This window comes from Calidris pugnax, unplaced genomic scaffold (genome assembly GCF_001431845.1).
Source record: "Calidris pugnax isolate Ruff unplaced genomic scaffold, ASM143184v1 scaffold41, whole genome shotgun sequence".
In the NCBI taxonomy this organism is placed as follows: Eukaryota; Metazoa; Chordata; class Aves; order Charadriiformes; family Scolopacidae; genus Calidris; species Calidris pugnax.
The window spans coordinates 18510467-18537725 of record NW_015094509.1 but is presented as its reverse complement, the minus strand read 5'-3'; the positions used below and the strand labels follow the sequence as shown (position 1 = coordinate 18537725).

At 39.3% G+C, this 27259-nt stretch overlaps 1 protein-coding gene across 6 annotated transcripts in view; it reads right to left on the bottom strand.

The window, feature by feature from the left end:
• COL14A1 (collagen, type XIV, alpha 1) overlaps positions 1–27259 on the bottom strand; it is a 115003-nt gene that overhangs the window by 9042 nt on the left and 78702 nt on the right. For all 6 annotated transcript variants that reach the window (XR_001414447.1, XM_014965421.1, XM_014965420.1 and 3 more), the window contains 12 exons: positions 27059–27217; positions 22505–22582; positions 22127–22213; positions 18164–18217; positions 17666–17761; positions 16366–16419; positions 15096–15149; positions 6563–6616; positions 5579–5650; positions 3778–3813; positions 3304–3370; positions 2609–2797 (listed from right to left, as the gene is read on the bottom strand). Coding sequence is in view for 5 of the 6 variants with exons in the window: in XM_014965421.1 (XP_014820907.1) it covers positions 2609–2797; positions 3304–3370; positions 3778–3813; positions 5579–5650; positions 6563–6616; positions 15096–15149; positions 16366–16419; positions 17666–17761; positions 18164–18217; positions 22127–22213; positions 22505–22582; positions 27059–27217 (1000 nt within the window). In the remaining variant the exon portion in view is untranslated. The remainder of the gene's footprint in view (positions 1–2608; positions 2798–3303; positions 3371–3777; positions 3814–5578; positions 5651–6562; positions 6617–15095; positions 15150–16365; positions 16420–17665; positions 17762–18163; positions 18218–22126; positions 22214–22504; positions 22583–27058; positions 27218–27259) is intronic.

The following is a 27259-nucleotide window of genomic DNA, read 5'->3' as shown; positions in this document are numbered from 1 at the left end:
AAAATTAACCCTCCATTAAATTAAAAACCTTTTTTTCCCCCCCCCCCCCCCCGGTGTCTATTACTTTTCATTTTGCTCTATGGACACTGATATCACTGTTGCAGGGTATTTTCTGTACTTAAAGGTGGAGGCTGACTTTTCAGAGTTGCTAATCTGGCACTGGTTTTGAACATTTAATTGACTACATATACAACCAAATGGTGATGACATCAGTGAAAAGAAACACATTGTTCATAAAGACTTCCAAGTCTCTGGCTGGAGATCTTCAGGACAGGACTATACATTGAGACTTGCTGAACAAGTTGAATACAATCAATGGTTCAGAACACAGCAAGGGATGGGGTCTGGATCCATTTACCTTCCTCTCTGTATTCTGGAAACTAAAAACCCTTCCATCCAGAAGCAGAGGAATTTCAGTTTGCTACTTCACTGCATGATAGGTGGTTAGGAAACAAGTGAGAACTGGGAACACACAAGAAACTTCCAATCAGTCTCCACAAGCATGAAGCTGGTAAAAGTATTTTTTACTTTTCACTGCTGCATTTTGGATTTAGCTTAGAGCAATTCCTTAGAAATGGATTCTGAAATGTCCCAAGGGTCTCTACAACTCAAAAGGTACCTTTCTGTTAAATAAACTGCTACTACATCAGGCAGACCATCAATCTGAAATTTCAGTTGCTTCTGAAGAAATTAAATGCTTGAGGACTAATAAATTGTTCTATGTTTTTCCTAGGTTCTGAATGATCTCCTTCCTTTTCCTACCAGCTCTGTGCAAGGCTCCAGTTATATGAATGTCCTAAAAAATATTTTCACTTAAAGCCAATTATTTTGTCTTTAAGTTTACACATAGATTGTCTTTTCTTTAAAAAAATCTCATTTTAAGCTATAAATACTGTAAAACACTCCCAACATCTGGCATCACATTTTATGAAAATCTGCAGAGAGCCCTGGGTGACTGATGATAGTTCTTGAACTGTGCTTGATAAGTGCTTGCTCTCAACCAAGTATGAAACTCCCCACAAGCTCTATCTGCCAAAATCAGGCCCTTCTAACATCAGTTATCTGTAGAGACAGGAAAAAAATATTCTTTTTTAATGTGCTTTTACCCTTTCTGTACTCACTCAATTGCCAATGTTGGTTTCCCAGATATTAATATTACCAGCAGTGGGTTAACCCACATCATATTTTATTCAAATGACTATATCTAATCACTCTGAGAGTTCATAATAGTAAAACACGTGGGTCTGGGCCTCAGCACAACAAATGCAATGGAAAATTCATGCTAAATGCCGGACACGTTTCTCTTTTTGTAACCTGGGATTTTATTTCTCCATTCCTGAAGCCCCAGCAAAATACTCTCTGTATTTAAACAGTTCCTGCCTGAGAAGCCATTTGAAATACACTAGTATTTTAAGCAACTACCCTGAAATCTGCGTTGTCTCCCTTGGTCACCACTTTTAAAGTCAGTTCCTCACTTGCTGTCTCTTCCAATTTTTTTTTCTGACTTGCCTCCCACTCCCTTATTCCTCCTTTTTTCTGGACAGTGTCTGGTCTTTGCTCCACAGGAGCAGGCAGCAGCATGACTGAGAGGCCACCACCCAAAATCTTGCTTCTTTTTTCAAGAAGGTGATTACTCTTACAGTCTTGAAGGGAAGAAAGAACCCACAGACTCACAGGTTCACTCAAAGACTTTCTTTTCAAAACAATGCTTTAACTCTGGTCATCGTTGCTACTGGAACTATTAAGCTCCTAAACTGTACAGCCTTCATAGCAATTAATTTTTAAAATCTCATTTTAGATTTTGTATTGGCAACACCAATTCATTGCTCCTGAATATCACCTTTGTCTCTTGGGTTTTTGGTCACCTCCTCATGTAATGGCCTTCAAAGCACTTCACAACCATAGATTCACTCAGGAGTACCTTTAGTAGTGCTACTCTGGTACACCAGAGATTGCCAGGGCTGCACGGAGAGAGAGTAAATCAAAACATGGAGCTTGTTTCTTTATTAGACAATACTGGAGGGGGAAAGGAGAAGGGGATCTAGCACGCATGTAAGAATGCAGAGGAGAATTACTGTAAATGAACAGTTATTACTTTTCTCTGACTTCACCGTTTTCTCTCCACCCCTCATCAACTAGAATTTTTTCCCTCTTCTTAACAACTTTGCTCCTTTCAGCTTATCATGATTTATAAACCTTCAGACTGATACATTTCAAGTTTAGCAGAAAAGCTCCATCTTTCCCCAACACAGATCTGCCCGTTTTACAGCTGCCTTTTCCAAAAGCTCCTTTGCTTATTCATTTACAGCTCCAGGTTACTTCAGAGTCCTACTAAGACAAAAGCCTCCGGTGATGCGCCCAATTATATGCCACCAACCTTCAGCAGTTCAGGCATTTAACCTCTGTCTGATCCTGCCAAATCACACCTGGCAAAGCCTGCGGTACCTTCATGGCTGAGAGTCTCACAGCTCTCATTACGGTCTGTGTTGAGCTCACCAATCAACTAGTGAGAAAACCGTTCTTCTCACAGTTATATTCTGATGGCTTTTGTCTCCTGTCTATCAAGAAAGGGAGATATATCTTTTTGTATGCAAAGTACAAAGCCTACCTCTTTCTCCTGGTCTTCCTGGTTGACCGGGACTTCCTGGAAACCCTTGCATGCCTGGGGAACCTTGTTCTCCTTGTGGCCCTGGAGCCCCAGGCCGACCTGGCTCACCAGGGGGTCCTGCGATGGTTCGGGTTGAGACAGACTGGCTTGGAATCTGGTTCAGAATTGAGTTATATCTTGCCATATGACCTGTCAGGAAAAAAATGTCCTCGTTTTCAAGTTGCAGTGGAGGCTCTGGTTCAGCTAAGTTTGACCAAAGCACTGGCAGGTCCTCAAGGCTGTGGTCTGTAGTGCTTTGATAATATGAAGTTACACGCTTGGTGGTGGAGAGACAGTGGTTTAGGGAGTACACAGAAAAGGGGAAGAACTATTGTGTAGAATTTTATTTCCCTTCTTTGATTTTTTATTTTTGTATTTTATGTCTATAAAAATTTAAAATTGTTACCACAGAAGCCTCTGTATACTATAGCACATTGGAGACAATTCAGGCTTTTTTTAGATGCCTGATGCTAATCAGTTCTAATTGCAAACAAATCCATTTGAACATAAATCTAGTCAGAACATAAATCCTGACTGTCTAGCCTAAAACAAACAGATCCCCTTGGATGCTCTGAAAAGCATCATATTTGCAAGTAATTGTGGCAGGAAAAGATCCATTGTAGAGATGGAAACATGTGAACTCTAGATGTTCTTACCCTGGATGAGTTGCTCACACACTTGCCGAGCAACAGCACGCACCATTGCTTGGGACTGGAGATCACCCTGGACAACAACAGCAGCAGTGTCATAACACTATTTTTTTGCACCATCATTAAATGAAAGACATTTATTATCCCTGAGAGATTTATCCTCACAGATGAGAAAAAAGAGCCAAAAAAGTTTTGGTATTTCCCTGGTTCCCATCAATGTATTTAGCCAGCAAGCAGAGGTTGGAGAAGATAACCCCGCTGAGAGATTTGGGGACAAGCTTAATGCCACATACTTCTCAGCTTAAAAACATAACTGTAGCTGTATATAAGATGTCTGGAAAAGAAGGAGAGTTTGCCTGATTGCACAGAGAAAATTATTGTGCCTGTAAACACAAAGAAATACAAATTGGAGAAAGCTTTTTATGAGGCAGAAGGACAGACAGGGAAAAAAAATGGTGGCTAATTTAAAGATAGACTTACCCGCTCACCCCTTTCACCCTTAGCTCCAGGAGGACCCTATGAAAAGATTCAATACAAAATTGATTGTCATTTTGTTCTTGCTCAAAATTTTTAACATGTAAACATTGTCTCCCTTGCAGCATGACAGTAAAAGGAGAAAAACCAAACAAGGAACGTGGTTTCAGGAGGCCACGTGACAGTAACAAATATACATTTTCCATTTCAGTACTCAAGAAAATGTCCACCTTTGGCAATTACAAGGCGACAATGACTTTCTGTCTCTGCCTCTGCTATGACCTGAGTCAGCAATGGGATTAAACTGCACAGAAAATGTAGTGTGACATTAAAGATAATTTAATACTGTAATGACAATAAGGATCATTATGGATTGGAACAGGTCATCTAAGGCAGTTACAGCTTCACTGGTGGTGTGGACTAGACATCTCTCAGGAACTCCTGCAGCAAGGACAGGTCTGCATGAAGAGGTAACCAGCCAACTGATGCACAGTTAAAGCACAGCTTATTCTATCCTGGGCAAGAAGAAACTCCTACAAAACCTGCAAGAATATTTCTAGGCCTCTATTACCCTACCTTTTGGGAAAGATAAAAAAGAAACTCAGTAATCGTTTACCCAGCTAGCTGGGTTTTTAGAACTACTAGAGTCTAAATATTCACAGCAGAGGTTTTACATGACTCACAGGAATATCCACACTCTAGGAAATCTAGTTCAATATCTGGAACATGTCTTTGGACAGGAACTGGATACTCATCGTGCCATACATTGATAGTAACAAGTTCCATAGCTCATCAAATCTCCTTCATAGATGCCATGATTACACTTAGAAACTATGCAGAACTGGGCATTAGGTTATTGTCTTTGCTTATATCTTAGCAGTCATTTCCACTCAACCAAATAAAAATGTTTGCATTGGACTAAATCTCCAAAGCAAACTGGATTTTGATTTCTACAAATTCTGCAAATTGAATCAGAAGAAATCACTGTCACATTCTGATGCCCTTAAACGTGAAATAGAACATTCATTGGAAAAAAATTGAGCAGACTTTATAATTAGCCAAGTGGTCAAATGTTAAAATCTGAATACACAATATTATCTGAACTGTCACAGAGAAAAAGAGGTCCACTGTAAATCCTCTCTTTTACACACTCATTTTATAGTTGTATTCCCTTCTTCTACTTAAACTGTTGAGTTTTTTTATAATAAAGAAAATAATATCTGAAAGACAAGCTTAGCATTAAAGGTTCCTAATATTTATATTCGGTATAGAGTGAAATTTTCCACTCTATGAAATTGATGGTCAGATTTATAATAAGATTCTAGAAAAAGCCTTGATTGGTAAGTCAGTTGTCTTGATGCAAACGCAGAGTAACCATGAAAGCCAGTTCTGTATTCATGCAATATTTTCACAGTTTGAGAACGAGAACAATATTTTGGAAATATTCAGGTTAATAAATGGCATACTTTAATTTCCTTAGAGTTGCTTGAAGTGCAAAGGAAAAAGAGGAGAAAGTAATTACACACAGACTACAAATTCACATACTGTTATGTTTTTAACTTCTGTGTTTAAATCTTGTGTTTTGACTCTCTAATCCCTATATTCCAAACACTGTACGTAAGATCAACAAATACATTTAATTATGAAGAACGAACAAGAAAGACCAATATGATGTTTCGCTTAGCCACTAACTGCAAACAGATCATAAGCTATAAATATTGAGGAGTTTCGTAAAACAGTGAAGTCAGGTACAGAAAACAATTAATCCATACCAGCAAGTATAGCAATATTAATTAATTTTACTCACAGGAGCTCCAACATCACCTTGTGGCCCCTGGCTTCCAGTAACACCAGGAACACCTGGAGCACCAGGTATGCCCTACACGGAAACAGAGAGAGAAAATACTTAGTGGTGATGACAATCAACATCCATGAATGCTGATGGGAGAAATAACGGTGTGATGGAGAGGGAGACAAAGCAGACAGTTCTGCAAGCAAAAGGCTGGAGATGCTGGGAGAGAAGACTCAGAAGTGCATGTTGCAGGAAAAAGAGCACCAAAGGCACAGCTCTGAGAAAAGCACTTGAGAAAAACAGACTTGTGTTGCTCGCTTTCTGAACCAGGCACAGATTGCTGAATGACTAGATCCTGTGATTTTACGACCACGTTCGGGGGGGATGAATCAGAACATTTTTTGTAAAAAGAGCAGGATTGCTTGGAGAACACTTGATACCATCAGCAGTTTCACCTAACTTCTTAATTCTATCAAGAAGGCATTAACTTTGCCTAGCTGCCTGAGCTGAGAAGGATAAGACTGATCCTGGAGGCAACACACGTCTTGCTTTGAAGGCTGAATGTGGCCTCTACTGTCTTCCTCTGTGAGAGCATTTGAATACCTGCACTTGCCTCCAGACCAAGCAGCACATGGCGGTTCACTTCAACTAACAATCCAAATTGGAATTTCTTACAAAAAGAAAGTCTTGTTTCAAACGTTAAGAGCCCAAATTTCCTTTATAGTGCAGTTACTTGACTAAGAACAAGCTTTCAACCTATTGACTGAATAAGTGTCTCCCCCTCCCCTGGGAGACATTTTTTTCTCGAGCTAAGTTAGAGTGGAAAGAAACAACACTGGAGAAGTAACTCTCTGCCAAGACTGTGCACCATGAGAACTTTCCCTTCCAAGCAGAATCCTTGGCCTTGGCCTATTCACTGAAGCCTAGATAAGAGTGACCTACAATCCCCTTCAAATCCTGCTGGCTTTTACAGTAACAAACTCCATGGGCAATACTCACCATTGGGCCAGGAGGTCCTTGTGGGCCTGTGGGTCCATCTTTGCCAGGAAGGCCCTATATAAGAGAAATATAAGTGATTTTATCAGCTTTTTATATGTACTTCATGAATCTGTTCCATTTCATCTAGACCTTTTTTTTTTTTTTAATTAGTAACTGGTGGTAGTGGTTTCTTAGAAGAAAATTCCCTTATTTGCCCTGGGGAGGGTTTATTTCTAAAAAGGAGCTATAGCATCGCCAATATTTTAAAAAAATATAAATCCAACTACTCTCACAATACTTTTGTAGTAAGAAGCAGGGATGCAAAACTCTTTGTGCTGGCAATTTTCACCTCTGAGTGAATTTCACTTCTGGTGCTGCTGTGCTAAGTTAAATGAGAGTGTTTGCTGTCAGACTGCCACAAGATGGGTCCCACTTCTACATCTGCTCTCACCAGTTGCAACTATTCACAGTCCAACTGATGAAGTGTGGAAAGATGGCAATGGAGAGGCCATCTCTCTGCCCAGCAACACCGTCCATGTGCACTCGCCATCACCGAGGCCCTGACTCGGGAAGCAGCAGGAATGCTCATGTGGTTTACATTATGAACGTGCTTCAGAGCTTCCAGAAACGAGAGCCAAAAACTAAAGATAACTTGGAAACTGGAAAGCAAGCAAATCATAAAAAAAAAAAAAAGACTGACCAGATGTAGAAGAAAATACACTATTAATAAAGTGTTCTTGCAAATTAACCAATATGCACATTTTGTGTCCACATGCTATAAAGCACAGGTTTCTGAACAGCCTGGTGATAAGTCAATTCTTTATCTACTCCACAGCCTAAAAAGGAGAAATATGATCTTATCTGTGGCTCAAGACCAGAATATGGAGGTGAGAGAAGAAGGAAAAGGAGGGTTTGAAAGCGTTTATGCTGACACACAGTAAAGAACATTCTAGGCCTCAGTATCTCGCAGAGCTTCAGGAAAAAATTTACATCTTTTTTATTTTGCATTTTTTTCCCAAAGCTTTATTTATGACACAGCTTTAGTATGAATATAGCATGAATTACTAGTTTTACACTTTACATAATTTGGAAACTATGATTCAAACCTGCTATCACATGGCATTAAAAATCTGGTTGGGGAATATTATCTGCCATGTACCTGGAAAGGATTTTATAAAATTCCACCAGAAGGGTGTTTCAATGATAAAAAAATCAACTCATATTATGTCATCTATGCATCCTTAGTCTTGATAAGGAAATACTTTCCTATTTCACAGTGTAGCCAGATGGTTCCTGAAGCTTCAAGGACCAAAGCAGCTCCCCTATAACAGTAAGAACTAAAGCAAACGTACCAGCTAAGTGGTATAAAGATACAAGAAGTATCTCTATCACAGTAGTTTTAAGACATATACAAGGAAAAGATTGCAAGCCTCGCTCAATTAAATAAATTTGCAAAGGAAAGTGTCTTCAGTCTTCAAAACTGGTGTTTCTAGAGGAAAACAGAGAATGGTATAAGGAATCTTGAAATGTATTAAAAATTATAAAATAGGGTTTCTGATACTTTCTGGAAGAACCATTTAGTTGTGAACAATGTTTTGAAAAATTCAATCATAGCTATTCATACTTTTATAATAACGTGGAAGTCCATAAAAGATGATGCAAACTAGACTTGTGTTTTTAACATTATAACCTTCAGGAAGATGACATCCCTGTCTCTAAATTGGAGAGACATGGACTTGATGGATGGACCGCTCGGTGGATAAGGGAAAGGACTCTTAATCAGGGAGTGCAGTGATAGGACAAGGGGTAATGGCTTTAAACCACGAGATTTAGATTAGATATTAGGAAGAAATTCCTTATTGTGAGGTTGGGTGAGGCACTGGAACAGGTTGCCCACAGAAGCTGTGGCTGCCCCATCCCTGGAGGTGTTCAAGACCAGGCTGGATGGGACTTTGAGCAACCTGGTCTAGTGGGAGGTGTCCCTGCCCATGGCAGGGGGGTTGGAGCGTGATGGTCTTTTAAGGTCCCTTCCAACCCAAACCATTCTATGATTCTCATATGTTCTATCTATTCTGCATTAATATATTTCAAAATTTGACCCTGACTTCAAAGATTTAAATGAGATTGGAATTATATCCTATGTTTGAGGAGCAGCAAACTAGCTCAAAGGTTTTCAACATTTTCCTTTCCATAAAAGCTAGAGAAAAAATATGTCTAAATCAGGCTGAATATGATTCTATGATAATTCTATTTAAAAGTATGTTTCATTTTTTAAAACAAATATTTAAAATCTGCATTTATTTTTGATTGGTCCTTAAAGCAGGATGAAGACTGGTAGTACGTGATTAAGGGCTTAATTTAACTAGGAGGAGGGAAATACAGAACTTCCAACTGACTTCTAGGATCTAGCGTGGATTCACACAAAGTTCTAAAGAAAAATAATGCTTAATGTCCCCCCCAACTCCTCCCATCCCAGTCAAAGAGTAGAACTAACAGTATGATTAGAATTACATTTTCTTTGACTATATTTCACATTTTCTGTCTTCTGAGCAATATTCTTGCTCTTGGCTGCTCAAGAATCATCTCCTGTCTATTCTCCTAGGATTCATTTCTCTTGGCATTGTGTCTGTATCACTTGGCCACAAAAAATCACCTCCTACTGTATTTGTTAGATGCAAAAATTGCTATTTAGAAGTGAGGTCAAAGAGGTTTGGTTCAAGCAAGAGTATGGCAACACCTATTCTCTCATGCAGGTAAAAGACCAAAGATATTTTTTTGTGCTGCCAACAGGGTTTGAATATGATGTTACTCAGACCATCCAGTGGCCAGAACAGATCTGACACTCATTCTGAACTTTTGAGTAGTGAGCAGAGATTAGTAGGTACCAGGAAATTGGCAGGAAGACTGGGAATGTTTTTCTTCTGGCTCTTTCTCCCATTATTTTTAGTCTGTGTAATGTAGAAGAAAATAGAGCAGTGTGAGAATTCACGAAGTTGTATTCTGAGACTGAAGCCTTAAAGATGTTATTAACTCTTCTATTTATTGAAGTGTCCTCTCTTCTTAACCACCTCCAGAATAACCTGGGAAATTACATGGTACAACAGCACTTTCTCTCTGATGCAGTCTTGTCCAGGACAGCTCTGTACAGAACCACTGAAACTCCTCCGTGGACCTGCATGTCCAAGAGAACAACAGGACCGATTTTGATGGGAATCATAGAATCACAGAATAGTTTGGGTTGAAGGGACCTTTAAAGGACATCTAGTCCAACCCCCTGCAATGAGCAGGGACATCTTCAACTAGCTCAGGCTGCTCAGAGTCCCATCAAATCTGACCTTGAGTGTTTCCAGGGATGGGGCATCTACCACCTCTCCAGGCAACCTGTTCCTCTGAAGTTGCAGCAGGGGAGGTTTAGATTAGATATTAGGAGGAATTACTTTACTGAGACGTGGTCAGGCACTGGAACAGCCTGCCCAGGGAGGTGGTGGAGTCACCATCCCTGGAGGTATTTAAGAAACATGTAGACGTGGCTCTTCAGGGCATGCTCTAGTGCCCAAGATTATTGGTTTGTGGGTGGGTGTGATGTGGTGGGGTGTTGTGTTTGGGGTGGGGTTTTTTTTGTTTGGTTGGTTTTTGTTTTTGTTTTTTTTTTTTAAGTTTGGACTCAATGATCTTAGAGGTCCCTTCCAACCATGGTGATTCTGTGGAAATTAAGCAAGTCCTTAGAGGAGAAGATGTGACACAGCTCAACATACACGTCATTTCTATGGCTTTGGGAAAAAGAATTGGGAGTTTCTAGGGGAAAACAGGTTGAACATGAGTCATCAGCATGCCCCTGCAGCAAAGAAAGCCAACCACAGTCTGGCTGTAGGAGCACAGCCAACAGGTTGAGCAGTACATTTAAGGAAGCACCCCTTTGCCTCTATTGAAAGCTTTTAAGACTAGCTCTGGAGTGCTGGGTCCAGTTCGGTATCTCCAGTACAAGAAAGACTGACATACTGAAGCAGGTCCAGTGCAGGTTCACCAAGCTGGTCAGGGGCTGGAGCACGGGACATATGAAGAAAGTTTGAAAGAAGTGGGTTGGCTCTGCTTGGTGAGCTTAATGCTGTTTTAACTACCAGTAATGCTGTTTTAACTCCAGTACCTGAAGGGAGCCTACAGGAAGGCTGGGGAGAACCTGTTTAGAAAGGCCTGTAGTGACAGGACGAGGGGAAATGGCTTCAAGCTGGAGGGGAACAGATTTAGATTGGAGATTAGAAGGGGGTTCTTTACTGTGAGGGTGGTGGAGCACTGGAACAGGTTGCCCAGGGAGGTGGTTGAGGCCCCATCCCTGGAGATATTCAAGGAGAGGCTCGACGAGGCCCTGGGCAACCTGGTCTAGTTGGGGGTGTCCCTGCTGACTGCGGGGAGGTCGGACTAGATGACCCTCGGAGGTCCCTTCCGGCCTGGGAAATTCTATGATTCTATGATTCTACCTGATCAGAGGAAAAAGAGACGTAAGCACTCTTCTTAGAGGTGCACAGCGATGGGACAAGAAGCAACAGACACAAGTGGAAACAGGGGGAATTATGATTAGACGTTAGGAAAAAAAATGTTACAATGAAGGTGGTTCAATTAATATTGTCATGGCTTGCCCAGAGAGGATGTGGAATCTTCATACCTGGAAGTGTTCCAAGACTCCAATTAACGTGGACCCAAAGCAACCTGCCCTCCTGCTCTCAGAGTGAGCTGATTAGGAGCCATTAGGAGCTGAAGAAATGTTTAAGAGACTGAATCATCCTCTCTGCAGACCAATGTCTTCAAGAAGGATAAGGCAGCATTGGTCAATGCTTCGGGGCTTCAAACTAGCTGCAGCAGCTCAGCAAGAGAAATCAATCACTTGACAGTTTAACTCTGTGGTCCCACCTCTAGTAGACACAGAGGGAAGCACATCCAACAAAGCTTTCTCCAGAACCTTTTAACCTGCTAAGGAGGAACCATGTCTCTTTGCCAAGGAGAAGCTTGGCCACAAGAAGACACCCCGAGGAAACCACCAGGCTACAGAGAGTGGTAACAGCATCACAGAGATACAAACTTGGCAGTCAGAACAATGGAGATCCCTCTCTACACTGTGTCATCAAGCAGAGCAAGCTTGCCACTCGGGATGATATACTAGGCTTCTCTTGTTGCAGCTGTGTAGATCTGTCCTCTCGTGTGGCCTGCACTTTGCAAGAATGAACAGGGATTGCAATTGTGACCTGACCTTGGACAGGAGCCATGGAGATATGGGAAAGGGGAGACTTTTCTCCCCTCTACCTACATATCTCAGCAAGGGTCAGTTTCAGTTTGCTTCCAAACTTTATACTGTTGGCTGAAAGAAATGAATCAAAAGCACAAGAGAGTGTAATTACTGTCTACATGCTCACCAGAGGCATGATGTCAGTTTGGACTCTCTCACACGTGCAATTCAAGCTCTCTCTTTCAATACGATGTGATTGGGAGAGCTGGTGGAGAAACACAGTCTGTTCTGTTGAGTAAAACCTCTCTATATCACCAGCTACAAATATGGGACAGCAGACAGGACACCAACCAACCACAGCCCCAGCCATGCAATAAAAAGAAACCATTTTCTATTTTTATAAAATCTTTATGACACTCTTTTGTAACTAGAAGCTAATGAGAGGGGAGGGCACCCTCATGTCTCATTTAAACCAGTTACCAGGCAGGTATAAAATATTAACATGCGTATTCAGAAAGTTTGCCTTATTATCAGAAAATGCATCTTTTGCTCTGATTCAATCTTCATACAATATTTTTATTACATCCCACTCTCTTTCATAGGAAGACTATTTCATTATGAAAATGATCTCTGTATGAATTCACACAACTGACAGCAGAGATGCTCTATTTCTTAATGAGGTACTAAAAACCAAGAAAAACAAATAAATCGGAGACGAATAAGCAGAAGTTCAGAAATATAAAAAAGAACCTCTATAGACTAATTGTTGAATTATAACATTAAGAGGAAAAGATGACCTTTTCTCAACTGATTTCAAAAATAAAACCAGAAATGATGAACACTTGAAAAAAAAAAAAAAAAAAGGAAGGAAAACAAACTGTAAAAAGTGAATTGGTTCCACCTACCAGCAACTGGAAGGAAAAAAATCTCTATTCTAGGACTTCTTGAGTTCTATTATCACATTATCCCCAGTTCAGCAAAGCTCTCGGAGATCTCCCAATAAGTATCAGTCTCATGCTTACCACCTTCAAATCAGTGTGATTTAGCCGTCTGTTTAAGTACTTTACAGCACTGGTACCAATATAATTAAACTACCTTAATGAACAACAAATTCTAAAGAGGAAACGATAGCTAAGCGAAGAATAACATAGAAATCTCAGTTCTAGTAGTATAATGGCTGTAAAACAGTCTGGCATCTTGGCTAACAGGAAGAAGCCCAACAAAGGGAATATTATACAAAAAAGCAATTTACTTCTCAGGAATTTTCCAGTTCCCCTTTGCTGCTGCTGCAGTTGCTGCCCTTTAGAATTATGCCTTTCTTAAGCACTTGGCCTTCAAAGAGACTGCGGTGAAATCATTGGTTTGAATCTTCACCCATTAAAAGCAATTTTATGTTGTCATAACTTCACAGCAATCAAATGAGTTACACCACCATAAAATTAGTGTAACATAACTATTTTTTGTCCTAGAAATAATTACTGCTGGACAATATTGCATAAGGGTTGCACAGGGACAATAACAGACCTAATTTTATGAGATCTAAGCTATTTATCCAGCTCCTTTGATTAACACCAGAAGAAAGTGAACACATGAGCAAAGCATTATTACCATATCTATAAAATCTGGCAATTTATGTAATTGCCCTACTTTATTATAGACAACACTGGGGTCTTCTACAGAGCAAGGCCTGCATGACCTTTCCAGGCTGTATCAAAAACCTTTGCTGCATGAGTCTTTCTGCTGGCCTCTCTCAGAGATAGCATCTCTCTGCAACAACCTGCTGACTTCCACACGTGGGGAAACAAGACCTCTTCTGAGCTGCTGGCTGCCAGCAAGACATGGCTGAGGGCCTCCATGGCTAAATATGTGGTCAGCTACAGAATAAAGTAAAATTACAGAGTTCTCTTCTCCCTGAACTGCAGAACACTCACTGTGCCTCGTGATCAGCAAGGCAGAAAGAGAAGGCACATACCACTCATGTATAATGTCTAGCACCAGGTCACCTCGACCTGGCTATGACTAAGATTAGGCAGCACAGTGGGAAAGATTCAAATGTCCATCAGGCTCCAGGGCTTTATTAATTAACTTGGAGATGAACAGGTGACACCTGTTCGGGGGATTTACACCGAAAAAAATCCAATACAGTCAAAAAGAAGACTTAAAAAACTTTATAAATGAGCTTCTATACGGAAGAAGGCATCACAGTATTATAAGTAGGAAAAGGAATACATTTTATATTTACCTTCATATTTCACCACAACTCAATTTAATATTAGAAGGCCATTCATGTGATTAGAAGGTTATTCATCTGATGATAATGTTTAAATCTTTATCTTAATAAAATTACTTTATTTTCCTGATTTTAGAGAAAAAACATCTAAAAAACATCTGCCTAAATTCTACAGTAACTTCAGTGGAATTACTTCTACACATAAAGATATGCCAATGCTTAAATTCAAAATAGTGAGCTCAAATATACATTTTGCTATAGGGATTTTTTTTACAACAAGGTCTCAGTTTAATGCCAGAAATCCAAAGAAAGTCCAGATTTCCCTGAAGTTCAAGTTACATTAACGTATCCAAAAAAGGATCATGAATATGTAAATCTTGTTCAAGTGAAACTGAAAAGTCATATTTAATAAGGAACTTCTGCTGTAGACAGTAACCTAGTATTGCGCTAACAGTGACTTTCCAGTTTCTGTCTAATAATGAAACAAAAGTCTCCCCAAGGAGACAGGGAGGAGGACTTACAGATTTAGCTGCACACAGGAATATGAAGATTTTTTTCCCAATTCCCAGACAGACTGTAACTATCTTCATTTGCTCTACCGGAAGCAAGGTTGACTAAATTTTGATATTATTCTTCACCTTTTCCTCATGTCAGCAGTTTCTACATGTATTGTTTTACATTCAGTATAAAATTCCCTTGTAATTGTCTGTGTCATTCATTAATTAGCTAGAAAGCAAATTTAGATCACTGCATTGGATTGCATGCTAATTATGTACCATTTAACCACCAGCTGATTTTAAACATATAAGAAAATGGACTAAATGGCAGTGCTGGACATTAGTGACATCTACTCCTGTCAAGTGCATTAAACACAAACACATTTCATGGCTCCCCATCACGTGTCTGGTGTTTCTCAACCCTGATGTAGCAGATGGAAGGATCCTCCACCCAATCTCTGCTCTGCTGATTGGCACAGAGATACAGGCCTCCAGAAATGATAGAAAACAAGTGACATAAACTGTAATAAATCAACCACGTTGAGAAACATACCCATTCGGGAATGGAAACTCTTAAGACACATCCAAAACATGTTCATTTTACCTTACCCTTTGACCTTGAGCTCCATCTCTTCCGGGTGAACCTGATGCTCCTGGGACACCCTAAACATTATAAAGGGAGATCAAATGATGAGATCAAGTTAACAGAATCCAACCAAATCACTTCCCAGTGAAACTATATGACATGCTTTTTGGATAAACGTGTTGGATAAATGGAACTAGGGAGTTCAATGGTTGGGGCCATAGAAGAGATTCTGTAAAGAAGGTGTTTCTGTGAAATGAGAGATAGCTAAACAGACATTGTTAAAATGCACAGATTTCATACCTCCTTTGCCACAATCCTCTGTTAATAACGTTGACAATTTTGTCAGGTCAGGCTCCCTGTGCCACTAAGCTGAAGAGAGAGCTTGATTTCCTGCATCATTCCTGTGTTGTGTCAGGAGTAGCTTAACCTAAAAATACAGCTATTTCTCTCTCTCATTGCTTAAACAGTCTGTGACCATATTGTCTGCAGTCAGTGCAGCAATACCAAAGGGGCATTACCTGCCTGAGCAGGATGACCAGTTAGGTCCAGCAGTTCCCCATTGTTCAGATGAAATGTCACTCTCTCGCTCATGAAGGCAGGGAGTGACACTCTAGCTCATGATGGCAAAGCAGCTGTCTGGGACCATTACTGCAGCGGTCCAGAGGGCTAACAAAACTGATTTATGAGGAAGGGCTGTATGAGTTTGCTATCCCTAGCACGTAGGAACAAGAAGGTGAAAAATCTGGTAACAACCAACAAATTCTGGAGGGATATAAACAGCAGAAGAGAAGCATCTGAAAAAAGAAGAGCAAATGATCCTGGAAGGCAGCAATAAATTGGAATGCAATCTCCAGACTAAATACCAGACATGAAACTGAGTAAGATTCACTGAATACTACAGCTTTTTAAGATGCTGATCTTGTGAAAGATGGCCTCAAAAAGATTAAGTGCCTCATCTGTCCTCCTAGATAACCCTAGGAAGAATTTAATGAGTTCAAAGTGAAAACAAGCAAACGGTAATTATTCACTATGTAAGCAGGAATCTAAGAGTGGATAGTTTCTGAGCCTATAGAGATCCAATTTCGGTGTTTAACAAGGTCAAGAAAGTAACGGGTTCTTCAGGCCCTGAATGATCGGGTCACTGGACACCAGTACACCCTGGATTCCCGATTCCAAATCTCCGTTCAAATTCACGCCAACAACAGGCTGCTCAGCAGTTTTGACTATGTGCCCTAAACTCACCAGAATGTCAATTCAACATTCAAACTGCGTAAGTGACAGGTTAAACAATACCTGCAGGCCAGGAAAACCAAGATCTCCCTTCTCTCCCTTTTCACCTGGTGGCCCCTGAAAATTAAGAATCACACATAGTAAACCAAATACATGGTTACTTTCCTAATTTAAATAGTTTCTTTCAGTGTCTTCAGAAAAAAAAACAACAAACAACTAATAAGAAATTTTTTCCTGCTGAGAGCATACCTATTTGCAAAACTGTAAATGAAGAATTTACGAATATAGAAAATAAAGAAAGTAAAACTAATTTTAAAAGATTTCAGAGCTAACCTGGCAAAACTATAGCCATTATGTGATTAAAAAAAAGGTAGTTATTTTATTTTCTCCTCAAAGGAAATCTGTTTCTCTTCAGCTCTCAGAAATATTTCCTATAATGATGAAACCAATATATTTCTCTGGAAATTACATGTGTTTCCACAGTACATATGCTTGACAAAGATATACTTTTCTAGATAACAAACTAATTTTAATTAAATTCCATGCAGAAACACAATTTCCCTATCAATTAGCTATTCTTATAATTAATGTATTCTGTATTATTCTTCAATGACAGCATCATCAAGAATATAGCTTTAGTAACTCACTTCATTATATTGTACAGCAGTATCACACAGATGAGGTAAAAAGAAGAAAGTGTATTATATGTAGTAAATTTTGAAAAAAAGTCTAGCAGAAAAAAACCCTGTGTCTCCTGCCTTTAAAGGCTTGTGTGAAGCCATCTACTGGAGACGTGTATGAAACAAGATTAATGCTGCTGGTTCATTATTTTACCAATGTGTCTTTATGATGAAATTCTGAGACTTATTTCACAACATCATTGCTTACTCCAGGCCTAATCATCTCCTCTGATGACAGACTTTGTAAGTGCAGTAGATACTATTGCTTAATTTTGGCAACGAATATGGTGTTCTTGCTTGGCTATATCTTTCAAGTCAGAACTGATCTGCGATGAGCAATACCACAACCCAAAAAAGATAAAATATTAACATTTTGGTTTGGGGCCATGTTACAACCCCCACTGTAATTTTTTTCACTTTTCGCCGGGCTTGGGTGCTAATACCTGGGGCATATTCAACCTGCTATCAAATACCTTCAGCTAAAAGTTCAGATCCAAATAAAAACAGGAATGTTGGCATTGAACCCATGTCCAGTGTAGGTTAAGCATAAATCTGTGATTTCATCTCAAATATTGAAATTCAGATTCTGATCAGGACACCAAAAGATATTGTGCAGTCCAGTCTAAGATATGTGCTGTTCAACACATTACAAGAAAGAACACTATTGATTTTGTAAGTCTCACTGGAAGCCCTTGAATAGAAAGTCCACTGGGTCCTTGTGGTCCTGGAGGTCCTTGTGGTCCGGGAACACCAATTTCACCTCGAGGTCCATCTGGTCCCTAATGTAGCAGAGGACATAAGTTAAACTCTTATCATATGGACAAAGGCAGCTTATGTTTGAAGAATTAAATACCAATAGACTCAAAAATACCAGAAATATGGGTTAACATTTGATTGAGCAGTTAGGGTTCAATTTAAAACTGCCTGGTTCCTTTATAAATGCAAAAAAAATGAAAATTTATGCTGTGACAGGAGCGTTCTGAATTTTATGTCTTTTATCAAGGAATAAACAGGACAAGCAATTGTTATGAAAAGAGACACATCAAATGCCAATGGCATTTCACTGTGCTTCTTCCTTGGCGACATGAGAGAGAATCTGGAATTCATTTCAAGCTTTACATGCAGCAGAGAGAAACCAAGAACCTGTGGATCTGTCAACTGCAAAGTGCTGTGCAATGTACCTTTGGACCCGGATCGCCACGATGACCTTTGGCACCTCTGACACCTGGACCACCCTGTGAAGCACAAGCACGGGACTTATTAAAAACCAACACCCTCAAATAAACAAAAATAATCCAGAGAAGCCCAAGAAGTTTTCCCTTGTTCAGGAATTAGTGAATGCTCTGTCCATATCCTTCCACTGGAATAATTAAACTGAGAACGTACTTAAGTGTGGCCATACACAGGAACAGATTTAAACACAGATGTGACTACTTTCTAGAGCCAAGAATGCACACCACGTAAGCATCAAAATAACACGGAAAGCTGCGATAGAGATGGAAATGTATACATGTGGTCATGGGTTCCCTTCCAACTGCTGAAACCTGCACATCTGTCTGTTCTCACCAAAAAATCACTGCATTGTTAAAGGCTGAGTTTCCAATGACTCGAGAATACTTTCCGGCAAGGACAACTCCAGGATCTGCTCGACTTGCCGTGGTTTAATTTAGAACTACTCTTAGGTAAAATACTCTTTTGCTTATTTTCCCCTGTTTTGCTTTCTTCAGCAGTGCCTACATCTGTTAATCATTTATTAACCAACTGTTGCCTTTTTTATTAGTATCATCTGAGACACTGGAGTTGCAAATATCTATGGATGGCTGCCATGAACGTGTTTTGCATATACATGCTGCATGTGCTTTGTCCTCTAGGACAGCATAAATAAAGATTATTTTTTTTTCCAGTTTTTTTAGATCAATTTCCCTCTTCCCCCACCTGACTATATTAATTAATCTCTTATGCTATGACCTTTACAGGGATTCTGCCCTTCTTTGAACTGAAAAAGGACCTTGTACAACTAGGCACCATAACTGAATAGTGTTCTTTCGAGGCTACAATAAGTCATTGCGAGTTCCCAAATTCCAGGTCTTCACATTTCTGCATTCCAGCCCAGGAGCTCCATCTGCCCTTTCTCCTGCCTCTGTCTTTCTCCCATCTCTCTCTCCGATTAAAAATTCCTATGCAAATACTCAACAAAGTAACTGTAACTTGTTAACATAAACTAAATTACAGTTTTCTCCCATTTCCTTGTCAGAAACAGATTATATTTTTACTGAGTAAGAATATATACTTAAAAATAGCCTGACGTTGAGCCATTAAATCCCAAGCTTTAGGTTTACACTGAATTTGGTACCCTTATCCATGTTTTGAACCCAGTAACCTTTGCGTGGTAAAAGCACAAGTTCCGGAAAAGCATTGATTTAAGATGAAATCACAAGAGGCTCCTTCATTTTTCTCATAGAACCATGGAATCATAGAATGGTTTGGGTTGGAAAGGACCTTAAAGATCATTGAGTTCTAAGCCCACTGCCATGGGCAGGGACACTCCCCACTAGACCATGTTGCTCAAAGCCCCATCCAGCCTGGCCTTGAACACCTCCAGGGATGGGGCATCCACAACTTCCCTGGGCAACCTGTTCCAGTGTCTCACCACCCTCACAGGAAAGATTTTCTTGCTAGTATCTACTCTAAATCTCCCCTCTTTCAATTTAAAATTGTTATCCCTCACCCTATCACTACACTCCCTGATAAAGAGTCCCTCCCCATCTCTCCTGTAGGCCCCCTTCACGTACTGAAAGGCCATTATAAGGTGTCTCTGGAGCCTTCTCTTCCCCAGGCTGAATAACCCAAACTCTCTCAGCCTGTCCTCACAGGAGAGGTGCTCCATCCCTTTGATCATTTTCACAGCCCTCCTCTGGACCCGCTCCAACAGGTCCATGTCCTTTCTGTGTTGAGGACTCCAAAGTTGGACAAAGTACTCCAGGTGAGGTCTCATGAGAGCAGAGTAGAGGGCCATAAACTTGTTTTTGTGGTTATTGCCCAGCACTACTAAGCTGGTGTGACTAATTTCAAAATTTTAGTTTCTTCAGCTTCCTCTTCTAGCCAAGAATTCCTGTTATGCCTTTTTATCTTATTTTAAATTAAAGCCAGTGCATTCCCCCAGAACAATTGTTATCAAGTGACCTTATTTCTTTTTGATAGTTAAAACCTATGAAGTACTGAATGCTTTTCTTTGCAATTAAACTTCTCCAGTTCCCCAATATTTTTTTTGATTCCTTCTTCACTTTCTGCAGTTCTGCAGTGCTCCTTGCAAATGCAGGCATTAGGTTTGTGAGATATCTTACTTTTACTTTGTGTGGGGAACTTCAGACAGCATGATCGAATTCTGGCAAAGATGAAGCCATAGAAACAGTAACCCATAACAAAAACTGCCAGATAATCTTAACTCTAAACAATACTTTGTCTTACCCAAAACAACCCACTTCCGAAAAGAGCTTAAAAAAAAATATTTCCAGAATTACTATCCCAAACAAATGGAGGGCTTTTATTTGGAGTCTTTGTAGTCTAATGTCTAAAACTGGCTCCATGGTAGAATCTTGATCCCTTAAACAGAAAAATCCTTGGCTTAGAGAAAAGTCACATGACATTTTAATGACTTGGAGCAGTATTGACCAGACATAGCACATGTGACTTTCTGACTGTTGGTCGGCGCAGAGATGAACACTGACTTTATTCTTTTGCTCTGCTTTTTCCTTGGCCTCTTAGTTTTTTTCCAGACCTATGCCATCTAACTGTCTGGCAAAAAAGTATCACTCACAGGCTGAGTTCCAGACCCACATGCTCCCCTGCCTAGGCAGTGATTTTTCTGCTTGATTTTAAGCCTCCTCTTACATTGCACTATGCTACTCAAAATACTGCTAATCCTAAATGTAATACATTATTTTACTGCTGGATTAAGCTTTGGCAACTCCTGATCTGTGTATGTTTTGAACTACAGTAACATACATCCTACCAGTCAAATAATTTTTAAATGTTTTTCATTTTACTGTGAAATGTGGTCAAACTACTCTATTTCAGTTGCATTTTTGTGTGAATTATCCCATTGTCTTTTTCACAGAACTGGAGTTTGACACCTATATACAAAAATTAAAACCATTAAGGTTTGTTTTATAAGCTGCATTGAAATAGGAGAACAGAATAATTTTTCCTTGTTCAAGATGCATCTCTTCAGTGAATTTTCTCCTGAGTTCCTTTTCAAGTTTTTGTACCAGAGCTTGAAGGAGAGCTTGCAGAAGGACTAATCTCTGAGCTGTTACTAGGGCCAACGTCTGCTAGGATCTACTACGTGAACGTCTTATGTGCAAGTTAATTTTGTTGTTGAACGTGTATCTCATGTAATTTGTGTACTTCAACTGTCTCAGAAGCTTATTTTCCTTCACATTCTTCCCTGGCTTTCTCTTCAAAACATGCTCTTGGAGCATCCAGGAGACAGTATAAGCAGAGAAACACACAGTTCAAACTTGTTCACAAGAAGGTCTTATCTCAAGCTACCTTAGCAAGCACCCCTAAAATGCCAGAGTTATCAATCTAGTTGTAAAAGAAAAAAACCATCACATGACCATTCTACAGACATCCCAGTTAGGAAACCAATAACAGACCATTGCAAACAGAGCCTACAACTTTTCTAAATGGCTAAAAATTCAGACTTGGGATGTGAGACTGAGTTATCTAACTTTAGTGAACCATGTCTCAGTTGTCTGATCTGATCCATTACCTGAGTTTGTCCACAAACCAGTAAAGAGAAAGGAGATTTATCCTCTCTTTCTATGATACTATGCTGAGATGGAAGGGAAGTCAAATAATTGTCTTCTAGAAGAGACTCTCTCATTCCTCTGGTTACGCAAAGAACTTAGGTATACACTGACTTAACATTTACACAGCAAATGTTTAGATGAGTGCTGTCAATGTAACACACCCCACAGCATCTTTGCTATAAACAATGTAATTTTATCTCTTTGCCAACACTTAAAACCCTAATTTAACCTTACTAATTGTACAATGGCAGTATATTCACATGTCTTGGAATAAAGGTGGCCAGTGGACTATTTGACTACAGTTGACTACAAATCTGAATTAAACCTTACCGGTGGACCAGGAGGTCCAAGGGGACCCTTATTAGCTTCTGAGCAGGAACAAGCATGAGGAAGGGCAGGGCAGTTTTCTTCATCTCTCTGAGGAAAGATCAAGACAGGAAGAGAATGATGGCCAAAAGTTTGATTCATAAGTTAAGAATTTTATGAATCTAAGACATAGTACTATGTGGATGCCTCAAAAGCACCTTGAGGTGCTTGATGATGTATGATTTAGAAACGTACAACACATTGACTTTCAATAGGAAGAGTAATCCAAGCAGACCTGAACTTTTTTGAAAACGCTTAATCACCCATTTCCATTAAAACATTTGTCTCAATAAAGGGGAAAGTAAAAAGTAAATTCTAGAGTTATTGAAAGAGGTTTCTTACCAAGCCAGGAAGCTCACAGCATTTGTCCCGATTGGCCCATGAGGTAGCACAAACAATGTCAAACATCTGTAACTGCAGCTGTTTCAAAACAAGGGTGATGTACAAAGTGACTGTTAGTTGAATGATCAATGCAAGACGGAACCATTAGCAAGAAAAGGTACTTTTGACTCAAGCACCCAGATTAGACAGAGAAGAAGCTATCGATTGAGAGCAGGCAGTCACATATATGTTAACTTAAATGGTAAAAGGCTTGTGTTCTAACCAACTTGTCCAAACTATCAGACACCAGGTGGATTAAGCAAGCTCTTCAAGGTTAAGCGCTGCAGACATTTGTTGGATTACCCCCACCTCCTGGATAAAATTCCTGATTTTTCCCAATGGTGCATCCCAATACTTTTTTTCTAGCAAAGGAGGCATCAAGAGACAGGCAAAAGACCTCAGCTTCTCAAAGCCAAGTAATTTCCCTTAACCCACTGGTATGGTGCTCAGATTTTTTCTGGGTCTACTGGAGCCTATTACTTACACTGGAGCTGAGCCACAAATAATATTTATCATCTTCTCCAGTTTTATTTTATTTTAGAATATGCCCTCTCTTAGCTATATTATCCCCAGGCAAGTTAAGTTTAAGGATGGTGAAAAGCCTGCTCAATACACGACGACATTGGGCAGAAAATTCCCACCACAGGCCTGGGAACATCGTTTGGACAGGAATTTAATCTACAAGAACACACACAATTGGTAAAAATGATGGGTGCTAGGTACTCAGAAACATTATACTAAGATTCAATGGTAAAACCAATTGTCTCCTTTACAGCCTTGAACTGAACAAAGGGGTCTAGAGAGATGAAGCTTTCTTCTGTTACTATTTCTATTCTTTTTCCATGCCTCATTTATGTGCATACTGAATAGAGAGGGGAATGGAACAGAACATCCCATTAAATTAACCCCACATGTTAAAAAATGTGAGGAACTGCTAGAGATAGAACTCTCTTTGGTTTTGCTCCCATCATTATTTTCAGTGGCATTATTTTAACACTAGAACAGAGCAGTGAATTTAAAGACTTTCTTAAAAATGCACTGCTTCTAAAGCTGTTAAAATGAACTACACATGTGCACCTTCAGTTTTCCCTCACTTTTTTCTTATATAAGTCAACTATTATATTTTATACAAAGGAACACTTTCCTACGCATAGAAAATCTTATCTGCCAGCAGATTATCTGGTTTGTGGATACGCTGTACTCCAGACGCAGACTCACGTGAGCTGGCTCCATGAGAAACACCTTACACAGCTGAAGCGCAGCACGAAGGCAGCTTTTGGGCCCTTGGTTTGGCTCCACAAAGGTCTATCCTGAGTCCAACAAGTCTGTGTCCCTGGCTATGTCAAATGCAAGCTGGCTCCATGTGGAGCCACTTAGATCCTCTTCGTTACATTTCCCAAACCTACTAATTCTGGCAGGACTCATTAGTCTGAGGACTGAAGCACATGAACACACTGCACTGGGACTCAGAATGACCCTGGGCATTTGTATGATACTACACTTAAGCAAAGATGACATCCCAGAAAAGGAGTACAGGAACACCTGAGCAGGTTATGCAGACAGCAGATTACATTCAGAAGTAAGTTGTATTGACATTTTTTCCATAACCCAATCCATCCCAAGCTATTCTGGTATCCTGAACAATGGGAGGTTGACTGCATTGGCTAAATTTCTGCAGTCCTACATAGGCGTGTATATGCATTCATTTTCTCTGGGTTAGACAATCTAGAGATCCATAGTGATCTCTAGCATGTTGGTGTAAAATGAAGAGCAAAGAGGCATTCCCTGAATTGCTGTATTCACCATCCAAATGTTGAATGACTCAGTATTCTTATTTTAAAATATTATGTGGGTTGCCCTGACTCAAGCTAAATAACTAAACAAAGCTTTCTTTGCTACTGTTAAACTTTTATTCATAATTCTTTGTATTCATAGTGATTTTAGTTTCTAAATATCCAGGCCTGCAAGTAGAACCAGTAAGACAGAAAAGTCTGCCCATCCTCATCTGATCAGGCTACAGTTCTACAAGGATTTCTTATGAGCAGATGACATCACACATTACTTTTTTTAACAGTACAAATACACAGAGGTAAGCAAGTTAAATTTAAAAGAAAAGGAAACATCCATAAAGAGGTTTGTGAATTGTTTTAAAACACTGTTTTAAAGCTGGACTTTTCATTAAATCTCACTGAAGGAATAAAGAACATTAGTAGCTGCATGTCACAGGCAGGTTTCATTGCCCAAGCTGGCTGAGTGTCTAATCCAGTGGTGCTGCACTAGTAAGGGATGTTAAAGGGGCAAGGCACGTTTAGCCTAATCCTCTTTTTTTGTCCTATCTATCTCTATTTCTGCCCGTTCATTGAACTGTTGCACACCAGATGCATCAATGGGAAAAAAAAACCCCACACCAGAACTCGGGTACAACTCTGTTCCTTCAAAATGGAAATGTTTTGCAAAATTCAGATGCTTGCACTGGATTCATTTATACATATATTAAAAAAACCAACACCAAAAAAACCAAAACCAAACAAAAATCCACTTTAAAAACATTCTGACAATGTTAAACTGTTCCACATGAATACAGTCAGAACAAAACATCCATAATTTTATTCCAAAATAACTGCTCGCTTGTTATCTTTAATGTAATAAGCATCTGTAAAACTAAGATTAAAGCATTTCATGAAAATACAGCTGATGAAAAAAACACTTTTAAGCACTATTAACATACCCCAATTTTCATATCAATTCAAAACAATTTTCAAAATGTTTTACAAAAAGGAATTTTTATTTCATACACACCTTCATGAGCCTCTTAAAACTGTGAAGATACTGGAACAGATTAAGTCTCAGTATTCTATTTCCAATGGTGGCACAAGTGGTATCTAATGAAGCACAAGACTGTAATTCATACTTCTACCTTACAGTCCTCTAGCTTCCAAAGACTTTTAGATCAGGGGTTTCCTGCCCTAGATTTGTTATCAATATTTCCCATCTTTCCCTTTCATTCATTTGTCCAGACTTTCCTACACTCTAGATAAGTATTTAGTACCCACAGAATTCTACAGTAAGGAACTGCACTGACCTACTACCTGTTATCCTGCCTCCTACTAGCTTCCTTTGGTGTCCTCTTATTTTTGAAGTTGAGGAAACTAACTCATTCATTCCTTACATGTCACTATTCATATAAATTCTCTTCAATATGAATAAAAAAAATGTGCAGAATGGAGAATTTAAAGAATGGTATTTGGGTGCTTTCTTGTCCTGTTTGTAATTCGATATATATGGTAATACATGAAGGCAGCTAAGCAGTACTATGGAGTAAAGAATTTTCATCTTCAGCTACACATTTGTAGCCTTACATCAGTTTTACAGTACATTTGAACAAAACCAAATTTTTCAGTGAGTGGGCAGTCTGACTTATCTTGTATAGATTACTGGATTCTAACAAAAGACACCATTTCTTTCCACATCTCTACAAAGCCTTCTCTAATTTCAAATTTTCCTAAGTTTGCCTTTTTCTGTTTCTATTGAAATGTGAATACAAAAGTTTCTCTGTGTAATTGTCTTTCCAGGCTTCATATAATTATTATCCTTATGTTTGAGGCCTAAAGGCTCTTTTTTTGTACACAGAGATATATTCTGAGGGCTTATTTTTTACTAAACAAGAGTATTCACATGGTAGCAAGTGAATACTTTTCTGAAACCTCATTCCTATTCAAATCAAGCCTTGAGTTCAAGGTTCACATTCTCTGCTAACATCATTCTAAGGTCAAGAACGTTCCAAGAAAATTAGCAAACAGAACTGCACTGCAAAGAAGCCTTCCTAAGATCAGTGTCAGATTGCCAGGTCTTCTTCAGCAACTAAATCTACCTGAAAAATCCAAACAAACCTTCTTAATGACAACTGAAGCAAAACAGACAGACTCCAATACGCTGCTGTGCAAACAGAATGATCAATTACTGCTCTAGGAGAATAATTTTGAAGGAATGAAAGAGTACTTAATCTTGGGGAGGATCTTTCACTTTTAAAATATTTTATAATATAAGACAACTAGATATACAAAGACAGGGGTTTTTGTGGGCCATCTGTGTCAAACCAGTTCAATTATTTAATGAACAGATAGTGCACTTAGGGTAAACATAGAGTAAGAGGGAATAAGAGACATGGGGAATAATTATCACTCAAAGTTTAAACGATTCCAGACAAAGGAGTTATACATTCTATCACTCTGTGTAATGAAGTTCAGAACACAAGTCATACCTCTGTTCACCTCTGTGTTGAGAATAACATTTGAACAATGGTGACCTAGTGATTTCATTTATTAAAATAACCAAAAATAGACTTTGCCCAAGTTGAGAACTATTGCAGGCTTTTGTAGAATTTCTGAAATGCTGGAACTTTACTGTTTCAAATACAAATTCACTCTGCTTCAACTTAAAACTAACTGCAAGGACCCCAAACACTTGTGTTTAGGATATTTTAAATGTATAAAGAATTAGTCTTGTTCTACTCACTGGTGCAGAGTTATCTCTTGGTCCTCTGGATCTGACCATCCTCCCCAGCACTTCTATGCCATCAGAACTAATATTCCCTGCTGCATTAATGGTCTTCTCACTCACTTGCTTGCAGTCAATAATTATTTTAGCCGTAGTCTTGCTGATAACAACATGCAACTAAGCAAAAGAAAAGATGCTTTAACATACAAAGGAACACAT